The 14,588-nt window shown below is 38.1% G+C and overlaps 1 protein-coding gene and 1 long non-coding RNA gene across 7 annotated transcripts in view; one reads left to right on the top strand and one right to left on the bottom strand.

The window, feature by feature from the left end:
* The window catches only part of LOC139003817 (uncharacterized), a 205,015-nt gene extending 196,770 nt beyond the window's left edge, over positions 1 to 8,245 (bottom strand). The window contains exon 1 of the long non-coding RNA XR_011470303.1: positions 8,235 to 8,245. This is a non-coding gene — a long non-coding RNA (uncharacterized lncRNA). The remainder of the gene's footprint in view (positions 1 to 8,234) is intronic.
* Positions 1 to 14,588, top strand: part of CBLB (Cbl proto-oncogene B) — a 239,310-nt gene that overhangs the window by 13,840 nt on the left and 210,882 nt on the right. For all 6 annotated transcript variants that reach the window (XM_070406128.1, XM_070406125.1, XM_070406130.1 and 3 more), the window contains exon 3: positions 4,646 to 4,896. In XM_070406128.1, the coding sequence (XP_070262229.1) occupies positions 4,646 to 4,896 (251 nt within the window). The remainder of the gene's footprint in view (positions 1 to 4,645; positions 4,897 to 14,588) is intronic.

The following is a 14,588-nucleotide window of genomic DNA, read 5'->3' as shown; positions in this document are numbered from 1 at the left end:
CTGTACACTCTGCTTCCTCTCAAGCCTTTGCACACCCTTTGCCTGGAATATTCCTTTTACAAATTTTGGTATGCCTTTCTTAACACTCCCATGTAGCTCTTCATACATTCCTGTTTTGCAGTGCTCAAATTCTCCTGCAATTCTTTTCTAAGCCACTAGTTTTTTTCCACTACAAAACTCATAAATCTGTGATTTCTTTCTTTCTATATTCCCAAGGGCCTGAAATAATGCCTGACACAAAGATTTGTAAAATTAAAAAATGGGTCCCAAAGTTCATGTAAATTTGCAAATGGAATAAAATAAAAATGTAAATGTGTTTAGCCAGGGATCATTGATTATATGTCTGATACTAATTAAATTATGATATAGGTCGAAAGAAGATCAGCTTGAGATTCAGAAGATGCCGGCTCTTGTGTTGGATTAATGACTTCTTAATAGTCCCTTAATCTTTGTAGTTCTTAGTTTCTATTTTTGAAAATGAATGGATTGGACAGGATCTTTACTGAGATCCCTTAGAGCAGAATTGCCTTGCTCCTAAGTTAATTATAGAGAACTAGGTCTCTTCTGCCAGACTCCTTGAGTCAGGAAGTACCTTCTAATTATCTGTAATTTCCTGGCACAAAGCTTAGTACCTGGTATATAGTAGTTATTCAAACAATATTACTGAATGAAACAGTAAATTCCCAGAGAGAATTATGATTTAAATAAAGCAAATGAGAAAAAGATTAGGTAGATAATAGTTAATTAAAAATGTGTAACATTTAAAAGAATCTATTAAAGAACAGTTATTTGGAATGTCTGAAAAAAGTACCCGGGAGAAATTTTTTATGTATCAGTTAAAATATTCAGCAATAGAGAAAATGAATTTGCAACTGCCCAGTCCCCTAACTACAAGTTAATAATTTTTAAACTGAGACATGTTGTACCAAGTTTTATGTGCTGATATTAAACTGCTCCTGGAGGATGTTAGTAGAGATATTTTTGAAATTTGTATATACTTCTGATACCATTTTTTAGTTTTAAGAATTGAAAACCTGTATCCTATTTCAACTAGGATTTCTTAAATCATTGATATATTTGTGACTTCCTCAGTCTTTAGGGAAGTTTTTACATTTAAACTATGCCTATACCTTTGGGTTAATGATTTGAATATTAGTGTAGTTTAATCATGAAAATAGGGAAGTAATAAATCATACTATTTATGTATTTTATATATACCTTATGCATATATATGGTATATGGTATTCCAGAATTAATCAACCAAGTCATCTGTATACCTATTTATTAGTTCTGTACTATGTGCTAGACCAGTGGTCGGCAAACTGCGGCTCGCGAGCCACATGCGGCTCTTTGGCCCCTTGAGTGTGGCTATTTACTATGTGCTAGACAATTCTGTTTTGGGCACTGTATACAAAGAGGAGGAAGATATGAAGATAGATGCTCTCAGTGAATGTGACAAATGGTTGTCTTAAGTTAGGGGCTCATGCTTGATAGTTTGAGGAAGATTTTTCTCCCCACAAAAAAATTATATGGTTATTTATTTTTAAAAAAGCAAGAGAGATAGCAAGTTTGAGTACTTTTTTTCATTTGTTATTTTCTTGAGTTTTTTAAAAATATTCTTATGCAATTCCCAATGATTTAATTAAATACTAAATCGGGTGGTTCCTTATACTCTGGTTCAAGAGAGAGGAAGGGAGAGGGAGAGAGAAAGAGAAACATTGGTGTCAGAGTGGAACACCGATCTGTTGCCTCCTACCAGGGATCCAGCCTACAACCTGGACATGTGCCCTGACTAGGAATCGAACCAGCAACCTTTTGGTGCATGCCATGACATCCAACCAACTGAGTTACACTGGCCAGGGCTCCTTGATTTTTTGTTTGTGGTTCTTGAAAGTATTATTATTCATCTGCTTTCTGTTTGACCCAGGCACTTTTATGAGTACCCAGCAGAGGATGCAAGTTTTGTGAAACCTGAAATTTGGAGGGGTCTTTTATTTGTTTTTTATTTTTTCAAATATATTTTATTGATTTTTTACAGAGAAGAAGGGAGAGGGATAGAGAGTTAGAAACATCGATGAGAGAGAAACATCGATCAGCTGCCTTCTACACACCCCCTACTGGGGATGTGCCTGCTACCAAGGTACATGCCCTTGACTGGAATCGAAGCTCTATCCACTGAGCCAAACCGGTTAGGGTGGGAGGGGTCCTTTTAATTAAAAAAAAATACAAATACAAAAGTATAGATACAAAATTGGATATAAAGGTGAATTTTCTTTGAAAATAAAGTTACAACAAGTCTTACTTTAAAAGTATGAGAAATTCACAAACATCAGGGATTTTCCACTCTGTACATTTTATACTTTGATTCTCTTCCATTGTCCATAGTTGTGAGTACCACTAGACACATTCAGATGACCCGATTTGACTTGGACCTTCCTGCTCCTATGCTGGGCTAGTGAGCATCGTGGGCACTTACAGTATTCCTGAAGTCATTCTTTTATTACAACTGCTGACAGTAATTTAATTTTAGAAGTGACTGTGCACTTCATATGTACCTTCCACTAAAGCTAAATTAAATGTATCTCCAGCCCAAATTCTAATTAGCCAGATTCCACAAATGTCCATGGCTACTCCATTGCCAACCAACAGCAGGATAAATGTGATGGAAGGAAAGTCATATTAGAAAAAGACGGCAGTCTTAACCAATTGTGTTTAAAATGTCTTGCTCTTGAGAATTTTACAAAAAAAGAAAATAATAATAATGAAGGCCTTAGAAGAGAGCCAGGTATATGAGGGACCCTCAAGTTTACTATTCATTAGCTTTCAATAAACGTGCCTGTATGTGTACATTTTGCAAGTTCACTCTATGTATGGTCTTATGCAGTGGTTCTCAACCTTCTGGCCATTTAAATACAGTTCCTCATGTTGTGACCCAACCATAAAATTATTTTCGTTGCCCTAACCAGTTTGGCTCAATGGATAGAGCGTCGGCCTGTGGACTGAAGGGTCCCAGGTTCGATTCCGGTCAAGGGCATGTACCTTGGTTGCGGGCACATCACCAGTGGGGAGTGTGCAGGAGGCAGCTGATCAATGTTTCTCTCTCATCGATGTTTCTAACTCTCTATCCCTCTCCCTTCCTCTCTGTAAAAAATCAATAAAATATATCTAAAAAAATTTATTCTCGTTGCTACTTCATAGCTGTAATGTTGCTACTGTTATGAATCGTAATGTAAATATCTGATATGCAGGATGGTCTTAGGTGGCCCCTGTGAAAGGGTCGTTCGACCACCAAAGGGGTCGCGACCCACAGGTTGAGAACTCTTATGCAATTCCCCATGATTTAATTAAATACTAAATCGGGTGGTTCCTTATACTCTGGTTCAAGGGGTAAGAATGAGATGTGTTGATTTTGACTAAAAGTCACATGAACATGTGGAAGTGAATGTACTAGTTTAGTTACTCTCTTTTCTTGTTCACTCCAGAAGGTATTTTCAGTTCTGCAGGCAGCCCTAAACACCCAGTGGCTGTGTGGCACCTGATGGAATGACCGAGTGGTTATACTGTAACACAGGTTTATAGGCATGAGAGAGAATCTGGGGAGGTGGAAAAGACTCGTTCTAACCTGACACCATTTACTACTTAATAACTCAGTTATTAAAATTGCACTTATGTTTTATTCTCCCCAGGGTTAGGAACAATATATAAAACATTAATTAAAATCTATGAAAGCATTTTACCTAAGAGTTCAATGTAGTAAAATAATACATAGATATGAGACATTGGTTACCAGCAGAAGAGACTCATTTCCTCATTTTTATTTTAAAAAGAGACTGTTAGTGGTATACAATAATTATACCCTGGAGTTCTATTAAGCCATGAATAATGAGACATTGTAGAAGAGAGGATGAAAACTTTAGGACTTGAAAGTAAAGGTATGACCAAAAAAAAAAAAACCTGAGAAAACAAACAAACAAACAAAAAAAACAAAACCTCACGTACACAGACAACAGTATGGTGATTACCAGAGGGGAAGGGGGTTGGAGGGAGGTAGAACAGGGTAAAGGAGGAATAAATGGTAATAGAAGGAGACTTGACTTGGGCCATGAACACACAATACAGTATATAGCTCATATACTATAGAATTGTGCACCTGAAGCCTATATAATTTTATTAACCAATGTCACGTCAATAAATTCAATAAAAAAAAACTGAATAGGAGGAGAAGGAAATAGGATTTAATTGTATTAAGATAGATACAGATATTTGTCAACTCTATGTAGACTGGTGTTAATAATTTAAAGTCAAAATTCATACTATGCCGAAACCGGTTTGGCTCAGTGGATAGAGCGTTGGCCTGCGGACTGAAAGGTCCCAGGTTCGATTCCGGTCAAGGGCATGTACCTGGGTTGCGGGCACCTCCCCAGTAGGAGATGTGCAGGAGGCAGCTGATCGATGTTTCTCTCTCATCGATGTTTCTAACTCTCTATCTCTCTACCTTCCTCTCTGTAAAAAATCAATAAAATATATTTTAAAAAAAATTCATACTATGTAAAGTGAAGAAATAGTACATCGTTCACTAAGTTTCTCTATAAAAGAAACTATTGTGGTTCATATGAAATGTTTTATTTTTGTCTTTGTTTTTTAGGTCAGACTGTGCCAAAATCCCAAACTTCAGTTGAAAAATAGCCCACCATATATACTTGATATTTTACCTGATACATATCAGCATTTGCGACTTATATTGAGTAAATATGATGACAACCAGAAACTTGCCCAACTCAGTGAGAATGAATATTTTAAAATCTACATTGATAGTCTAATGAAAAAGTCAAAACGGGCCATAAGACTCTTTAAAGAAGGCAAGGAGAGGATGTACGAGGAGCAGTCACAGGACAGGTAAGACTATTTCAGATTTTATTTCTTAGTGTTAAGGTCATTTATGTTGCCTTTTGTTTCACAGGTAGCATAAATGTCAAAATGTGTTTACTTTGGGGAAATGTCATTTCAATTGTGTATTCCCTTTTCACATTATCTAGACCTTGTAGTTTTATAAAAATTTATGATAATAGGTAATTTGTGAGAGAGTGTTCTAATTTTTAAAATATATTTTATATTTTAGAGCGGTTTTAGATTTACATAAAAATTACTTGGAAAGTACCCTCTCTCCTATATGCAGTTATTCCTATTATTAATATCTTGTGTAGTGTGTGGTACATTTGTTACAGTTGATGAACCAGTATTGATACAGAATTATTAACTAAAGTTCATAGTTTGTATTTGCATTCACTCTTTGTGTCATACAGTTTTGTGGGTTTTGACATGTATAATGTCATGTATTTTCTAGCACAGTATCATCTTAGAATAGTTTCACTGCTTTTAAAATGCCCTTTGCTCCTCAGTATGGTTTAACCCTCTTAGAAAGTCATATTGTTGAAAGCATGTAATAATATAATGTTTTCATACTGGCTTTCTTCACTTAACAGTATGCATTTAAGGTTCCCCCATGTCTTCATAGCTTGTTTTTATTTTATTTTTATCACTGAATAATACTAATTACATGGGTATACCACAGTTTGCTTATTAATTTACTTGTTGACAGACATCTTGGTTCCAGTTTTTGGCAATTATTGATAAAACTGCTGTAAATATTCATATGCAGGTTTTTGTGTGGACATAAGCTTTCAGCTCATTTGAGTAAATACCTAGGAGCATGATTGCTTGATCTTATGGTAAGCTTATGTTTAGCTTTGTAAGAAACTCCTAAATGTCTTCTGAAGTGGCTGTAATGTTTTACATTGCCACTGGTTTCCTATTGCTCCACATCCACCAGCATTTGATATAGGAAACACTGTCTTTAAGATGGAGTCTTGATTGAATGTGTGGGTGTGGTAGATGTGGGTGAGAGATGTAGCTTCCATTCTCATACTTGTCTATTAAGTGAGAAACTAGACTGGGGTGGAGGAGGCATCAACTGATTCCTTATTTTGTAGCCAGCCATAATTTTTGATTTAGAGACTCCTCATTAAAGCTTTGTTGTTTGGCTAATTTAATGTTAAATTTTATGATCTACCTTAAACCAAGTAAAAATATAATAAGTCATTTGATTTCTGGGATATTTTAAATATATTGAGAATATTCACTGATAGTGCTACTTTACTTAGATTTCCAAACTGAAAAACAAATATAGTATTAATTAAAATATATAATGTTTTAACATAGTTAAGTTGAATTTCAGTTTAAGGTAACCTCTGTGGATTTTATTTTCCTTTTATATATAGAAAAATATCTAAGAAACCTCTAATGTTTCTTTCAGCTTGGGAAAATTAGCCTAATAGACATAGGGTTGTATAGAGAATATAAAACCATCTAATTTAAACATAGGAAAACACTCTCCCCAATGTAAAATGGCATAAAGATTTACTTATTCATTATTTGCTCTCTAAACTAGTGATGAACCCTAACATAAGCATAGTAGTCTAACCTATTATATAACTGTAGGTTCATCACTTAATATTCTTGGACCACATATCTTGAGGGTGGTAAATCTTCCAATTGCCTTTTAACTTAAAGCTCTAAGACTCTTCCCCAGGACTGCTCAGGGGAGTTTGGATTGCCAGAAGGAGCTAGAAGTAAGGTAGAGATGTATCCTAGTGATTGTTTCTTCTTAGACCTTTCAAGAATGGCCATGATTGTGAGAAGCCAGATGTTTGTTTACAACTATATTTTTACTTCGTAGTCCTACCATTGATCTAATAAAACTAAGTTTTTCTGGAAATATCTTTACAGTTCTTGTTCAGATTTAGTAGCCCTGAAATTCTTCCTGGTCCCTTAAAAATTTACATTTTAGGGTATTAGGACAGTGAGAAGGTGTGTAACTTCTAGGTCAGGAATTTGAGTTTCTACAGTATTTTAATGGTTGTAGTAATATGTAATGTGGTAAGCTTCATTCCCACTTTTTACTTCTTCTTTAGTAACTTGAAACATTTTCTAACTCATTAGATGTAAAAACCATTTCATTTATAAATTTTTATATTTGTGACTTTTTGTGTAGGAGGATATCATGAGGGGACTCTATTAATTTTGGTTGATTGTTGTAGATTTCTGTAGATGATGATAGATTGCATAATGATGACTGGTTACATTGATACTACTCTTTAAATTCTGTATTTTAAGTGTCTAAATTTTGTCACTCTCCTAAATTCAACCTTAAGACGAAGTTTATTAGTTTTTGTGCTTGTCTAGCATTCCTAGTTAGATTTTACTGTCATCCATGTTCCATATTCTGTGGCCAGCTGTGTTTATGGAAAATTTACATTTGATAAATATCTAATCACTAGAGGACCAGTGCAGAAAAATTTGTGCAGTCAGCGGCGGGGGGTTGCCCTCAGCCCGGCCTGTGCCCTCTCGCAGTCTGGGACCCCTCGGGGGATGTCCACCTGCTGGTTTAGGTCCACTCCCCAGGGGATTGGGCTTAACCTGGCAGTCAGACATCCCTCTGGCAGCCCGGGAGCCCTCAGGGGATGTCCACTTGCCAGCGGGGAGCAGGCCTAAGCTGCAGTCGGACATCCTGTGCTGGCAGCTGTCAGTCTGGCTTGTGGCTGAGCAGAGCTCCCCCTGTGGGAGCATATTGAGCACCAGGGGACAGCTCCTGCATTGAGCATCTGCCCCCTGGTGGTCAGTGTGTGTCATAGTGACCAGTTATTCCCAGTTGTTCTGCTGTTAGGGTCAATTTGCATATTACCCTTTTATTGTATTGGCTAGAGGCCTGGGGCATGGGTGAGGGCTGGCTGGTTTGCCCTGAAGGGTGTCCCGGATCAGGGTGGGGGTCCCGCTGGGGTACCTGGCCAGCCTGGGTGAGGGGCTGAGGGCTGTTTTCAGACTGGCCATGCCCCCCTCAGGGTGGGGGGTCCCCACCGGGGTGCCTGGCCAGCCTGGGTGAGGGGCTGATGGCCATTTTCAGGCTGCCCACAGCCCCTTCAGGGTGGAGGTTCCAGCTAGGGTGCCTGGCCAGCCTGAGTGATGGGCTGATGGCTGTTTTCAGGCTGGCCACCCCCCACCCCACCCGGTGACCCAAGCTCCCAGCCTCTCCTTTTTTTCTTTTTTTTTTCTGGGATTTATTTATCTTCTATAATTGAAACTTCGTAGCCTTGAGCAGAGGCCAGGTCTGGCTGGAAGCCTGGGTTGCCCCTGGCAACCCAGGCTCCCAGTCCCTCCTTGAGCAGAGGCCACGGGGCCGGGGGGGGGGAGGTGGGCGGGACTGGAGGCAGGTAACTGGGATTTATTTATCTTCTATAATTGAAACTTTGTGGCCTTTAGCAGAGCCCAGGGCTCCCATCGCCAGGGGCAACCCAAGCCTCCTGCTCACTCCAGCCCCATGGCCACCACCATCTTAGTTGGGTTAATTTGCATACTGTCTCCTGATTGGCTGGTGGGCGTGGCTGGTGGGTGTGGCTTAAACATAGCTGAGGGATGGTTAATTTGCATGTTTCTCTTTTATTATACAGTGGGGCCTTGACTTATGAGTTTAATTCATTCCGTGACAGAGCTCGTAACTCAAATTACTCGTGTGTCAAATCATTAAAGTGAATGAGTGAGACACGTGATGCTGGGCTGATGTTGTGGCGTTCACTGTGACGTTCGCTGCGCCAACTCGCAGTGGGGTATCTGAAGCTGGCTCGTAACCCGAATTTTAGCTCGCAACTCAAAGCAAAAAATTGGCCGAGAGACGGTTCGTATCTCGAAAAACTCGTTAGTCGGGACACTCGTAAGTCAAGGCCCCACTGTATAGGATAATTCATAATGGACCATTCTTGGTCCATCATAACAAGTACATAGATTTTTGATTTATGTTTCTTTTGGTAGTAATAGGTTTTTACACTCAATTCCAGATTCCCTTAGGATTCCAAATGCAAACCGAGGCTAACGTGTGCCATTGTATATGAAGCTCTTGGGCATTTTGTTCTATAGAATATACAAGAAACTTTAAGACATGATCCTAGTTGTTAGGGAACAGAGTATTCTATTTAGTAGAATGGCTTTTACATGTATGATACACTAATTATTGGGAATATTATAAATTCCCTAAACAATATTTTTTTAAATTATACAAATGATGTTACTAAGGACATTAGTATTGTTAGATTAAAAATGTAGGACAATTATAATAAAAATATTAATTTGGAATTCATTGTGTAAACCAATATTTTCTCTAGTGATTTAGTACTTTATTGAAGAAAATTATGCTAGATGAGTATATGAATCAAATGTTTATTTTAATGTTCCTGTTGTATCAAAAATAGACTCTGTGGATGCTTTAAATGTAAGGGCAAATGGGTAAAATTCATGTATCAATTTTGAACTATTTCTGCTTTAACTGATTGCAAAAATATGAGTAGTCTGAATTTTTAAAGCAACTTAACATATATGTGATAAAAATACAAACAAATAGAAAGATAAATATAGTAAATGCCACAAAATGTATTTCCTGTATAGAAAGCAAGAGGTAGAAAGTATAGATACATTTATTTACTACTAAAATAGGTCCTAAGGCACATAGTGCAAGCCTCTTGCTTTGAGAATAGGTGGAATAGTGACTTACGTAGAGGCAGGCTGCATGCCTTCCTCGACTTTTACAGTAACTTCTTCCTTATCTAGTATCACTTTTACTCCATAGTTTGTTTGTTTGTTTTCTTTTTTTCTATTTACAATCGAACCTCTCACTGAGCTAGTGCTTCTCCAGCTGAGTGTCTAAACCAGTGGTTCTCAACCTTCTGGCCCTTTAAATACAGTTCCTCATGTTGTGACCCAACCATAAAATTATTTTCGTTGCTACTCATAACTGTAATGTTGGTACTGTTATGAATCATAATGTAAATATCTGATATGCAGGATGGTCCTAGGCGACCCCTGTGAAAGGGTTGTTCGACTGCCAAAGGGGTCGCTACCCACTGGTTGAAAACCGCTGATCTAAGCCATTCTGAGCTGATATTTCTTGGAAGAGTAATTCAGTGATTTTTGGTACACATAACGTTTTTGTGCATATGTGTGGAGTGGGGGTTGGGATCTCATGGAGAAGGAGGAATTTATAGTTTGAAGCACAGAGAAGAAGAGAAACTTATCATATTGCTTAAAGTGTTAGTGGCAGAAGCAAATGGGTGTGAAGGTAGTGATCGCTGACAAATGTTAACACTAATGGAGATGCCTTTCTTTGGTGACTTGACTGGCAGTTTCATCAGATGACCATTTTAATAATAAAATGTACTTTTTCATATAAAAAGTTATGTATTAATCACAGGCTCTTAAGGCCTGGTGTTGGGCACTGTTTTTAAGAACACCCAGAGGTGATGACCTAATAATATGCAGATTTCCCTTATTTTAGAATTGTTTCAGTGAACCAGAGGGCTACAACCCATTTCTTTCCTCCCACACCCTGGTTTACAACCACTGAAACAAAACCAAAAGTTGACTGAGGTGTTAAGTAGCTCTGTGTTTGATAATGTATCTGTGAAGAAAATAAAGGCTTTTAAAATATTTCTGTCGGAGAGTGTTACACAGATGTTGTGTTATTATTGATATTATTTCAAAGCCCTGGACCTTTTCTTGTACATGTGTATTGTAGAAACCAAATCATAGTTTGTATAGCTGGTGTAATAATATTCACTCCAATTAAGATGTTTTTTAGAAGTATTTTGACATAAAAAATTAGTTCTAGAAAATGATAGCCTTTATTTAAAATCTTTAAGGAAAAAAATCTTTTCTCCACTGACCATCTGGCTGAAGAAAGGAAAATGTATAGCCTGTTACATTAATAAAATGCCTTTTCTGCTAAGGGACTACAGATCACTCGGCTTGCTGTTTATATCTGTGTTGTAATTTATGAGTTAGTGTACCAAAACATTGTGGAAGTGACATACAAAAGATACATGATTTAGTTGAAAGCTGAATCAAAAACATTAGTTACAACAATAATAACAATAAAAGTGATAACAACACACAAAGCTGCAAACAAGCCTACTTTCTTTCCTCATACTACTGTATGACAACATTGCTTTGGCCAAAGAATAATGTTGCATTAATTTAAATATTTATGTTTGTATAACACAAAACATGCTGGTTACATGGTCATCGAAGTAGTTCTGTAATTCCTCATGGGTTTTCAGTTTAACCACATAGAGATTAACCTGTTTGCACAATGTGGGCTTTATGTAACAGTTTTAATTACTACTGGACCTCACAGGTTAATGGCCTTGTTTGTAGTGTCATGTAGTTCCACATTTTCTCCTAGGCAGCTCTGTACATAGGAGCTGGAAGTGAGGAAAGATGCTTGCTGAACTGAGTGCAGCAATGTCACGGTCTGAGGCCATTTCTGCCCCAAGTGTCTTTGTGACCTTTGTTGGTTTCCTGACTCCAATCTGTTTTTTCAGCTTTTAAATTATTTTCTGGGTATTCACCATATTTTTGGGCTCAGATATTTCATTCGACATCATAAAAGGAAGTTGTAGTTTGTTTCAGACAAATGCTGCTGTTGCTACATCAGTTTATAGTTTTTCAAATTCAGTAAGTTTATGGTAAAAATATTGTTTTTGTTATCACAATAATTATTTGCAGGAGAATTAATCTTAGTAATCTTCCTTTTAAATAATTTGTGCACTAGCGAATGATATTTATTCTATGAAATATCATTTACTATACAGGAAAGGGAATGGGTTATACTCTTTTAAAAAATAATTTTACACTTTAAAAATTAACCTAGTCTATTTCTCTTTTTTAATTTACAAATGGTGAAAATTGCAGTTCTTTTGCATTTCATGGGATAAGTGCAAGTAGAAAAAAATGATTTTTTAATAAATCAAAATAGGTTATTGATGTTTTTTTGAACACAAGTATTTCAATGTAAACATACATAGTTACTATTTAACTTTTCTCTGTATTTGTTTGCATCCTAGGCATTTTTTTCCCATTTTAGTGGAAGATTAGAGGAATGAAAATATTACTTTTTAATATTTTAAAATGACAATCTGTAACTTGGATTCAGAGGACAAATACTAGTCAGTCATTTTAAGTGGAAGTGTGTCTGCCAGGTAGGAAATGGGATTTTCTTTAGAAAACATGAATCTCTTCCTGACATTGATTTATCATAAATGAGTAAAAAGTTTATTAAGTTTTGATAAGAATGCTTTTATTCATATTTCAGTTATCTGGGAGATGTGAGTATACTTTTCTAAAGTTTGGAAATAAAGGAGCTTATTTCTTTAACACACTGTGAAAATAGAGGCCACACGGAAGTTATTTAGACAAATGTTGTCAAGTTAAACAAAGGGCGTCTGTGAGAGTGGGCAGGTGAGAACTTGCAGAATTTGACTCTTAAAGACTTCATGGCTAACAGATCCATGCTTCTTTGCTAACCAGGTACAAAGCAATTTTCTTGTTGATTTTCATGTAAGTAAAAAGTGAAAGCGGTTTCCCCAGTAGTTTCCTTTTTGGGGTACAATTTCAAAATATAAAAGAATACAAGTTCTTAGGTATAACTTTAAATCCATTGTTTTTAAATAAAGTGTTTACATTTAATCCATTTATTTGCTATTTGTTTTATTTACTTTTTTTTCATTCCTGTGTTAATACCATTCATCCCCCAACTCCTGGTTTATTAGCTGTGAAAACTTTTATTGCAATGCATTTAAGTTCCTTCCAAGTCAAATTATATATTATACACACATGATATTTTCATTTTAAAATTGAAGATTTTTTTTCTTGCAGCATAGAGTTCATCAAATGTTTATAAATTCCTGAGAGTGATAACTATTGTATTAGAAGACTATAAGCCAACTCAGAAAACTCAAGTGAAGTTGGCTTTATGGTTGAATACCTTTTATGTTTTCAGTCTTAAGGCAGCTTATTAAAATTGATGTTTTCCTTTCACTAAATATCTGGTGACATTCAAATTTGATAATTAAAATCCAGAAGCACTTAAGAAAGAATGCCTGTTTTTAGTTTCATAATAATAATACTCCCACAGAGAAGGTTGATGACTGATGTCTTTCAAGTGGCAGATTTGTTATTTAGTTAAAGAAAGCTCCTTTGGCAGTTTCTTACAAAAGTAAATTAAAGTATGTTTATAAAACAGACAAGCTGCAGTGATAATCCTATAGCCCTGAGGAATGCTTGGAAATCTAGCCCTAGAAGCATCTTTATGTGTGTGTGTTTGTGTGTGTGTGTGTGTGTGTTTCAGTGATTTAACGAAGAAGTGAAGTTTCCAGAAATCCAAACAGATTAGCATCAAGCACTAATTGAGCAGGTCATAAAAATGTAGTCCTGTCCTGTTTTGCGATACAGTGCTTCAGAAATACTCATTTTTCTAAGCCCATTTTTACTATTAATCTTTGGTATCTTTAAATTCATAGTTAAAACTTCAGTTCTTGTTTGAATTTGCATTTAAACACATATAGTTTTCAGATTCACATGCGAGGTCCTTACAGAATCTACACTAATAAAAGAGAAACATGGTAATTAGCGTACGACTGCTACCCTTCCCATTGGCTAATCAACATATCCTTATGCAAATTAACTGTCAGCCAAGATGGCGGCTGGCAGCCAGGCAGCTGGAAGCGAACATGAGGTTTGCTTGCTCCAGTGACTGCAGACTCCAACGTTCCCTGCCTGACTTGCCGGCCTCTGAGCTGCAACTCTAAGCAACTATGTACTATGTTGCAAATAAGAAGCTAAACAAAACCCCAGAAACCGGCTTTCAGTCAGGCAGGTTCAGCCAGCTGGACCGCAACATTGTATCAAATACAGAAGGAAAAACAAAGGCCAGAAACCGGCTTTCAGCAGCCGAGGCCTCAGAGCTAAAGCTGGCCCAGAATAAAAAAAAAAAAAAAAGGAGCAGTTGGGAGCTTTAGTCACCCGCCAGACGGAAAACGGCCCTCAGCCCCTCACCCAGACTGGCCAGGCACCCCAGTGGGGACCCCCACCCTGATCCAGGACACCCTTCAGGGTAAATCAGCTGGCTCCCACCCCTGCACCAGGCCTCTATTCTATATAGTAAAAGGGTAATATGCCTCCCAGCACGGGGATCAGCGGAGCAGCGAGGCCTCCCGGCACCGGGATCAGCGTGACAGGGGGCAGCGCCCAAACTCCCTGATTGCCCTGCGGCTCTGTGTGTGACAGGGGGAGGCTCCCCAACCCCCTGATCGCCCTGCAGCTCTGTGTGTGACAGGAGGGAGCTCTCCAACCCCCTGATCGGCCCTGCTGTGTGTGTGACAGGGTGCAGCGCCCCAACCCCCAACCCTCCCCCCCCACGGGCCCTGCTCTGTGTGTGACAGGGTAGAGCCATAACCTCTCCATCGGCCCTGCCCTGAGTGTGACAGTGGCGGCACCCCAACCCCCTGATCGGCCCTGCTCTGTGGGTGATAGAAGGTGGTGCCCCAACCCCCCTCCACGGGCCTTGCTCTGTGTGTGACAGGGTAGAGCCATAACCTCTCCATCGGCCCTGCCCTGAGTGTGACAGTGGCGGCACCCCAACCCCCTGATCGGCCCTGCTCTGTGGGTGATAGAAGGTGGTGCCCCAATCCCCCTCCACGGGCCTTGCT

This window comes from Myotis yumanensis, unplaced genomic scaffold, assembly GCF_028538775.1.
Source record: "Myotis yumanensis isolate MYYU_CA2020_CCGP unplaced genomic scaffold, mMyoYum1.0.hap1 SCAF_2, whole genome shotgun sequence".
Classification (NCBI taxonomy): domain Eukaryota; kingdom Metazoa; phylum Chordata; class Mammalia; order Chiroptera; family Vespertilionidae; genus Myotis; species Myotis yumanensis.
Note: the sequence above shows the minus strand (reverse complement) of the source record. Positions and strands in the feature narration are given on the sequence as shown.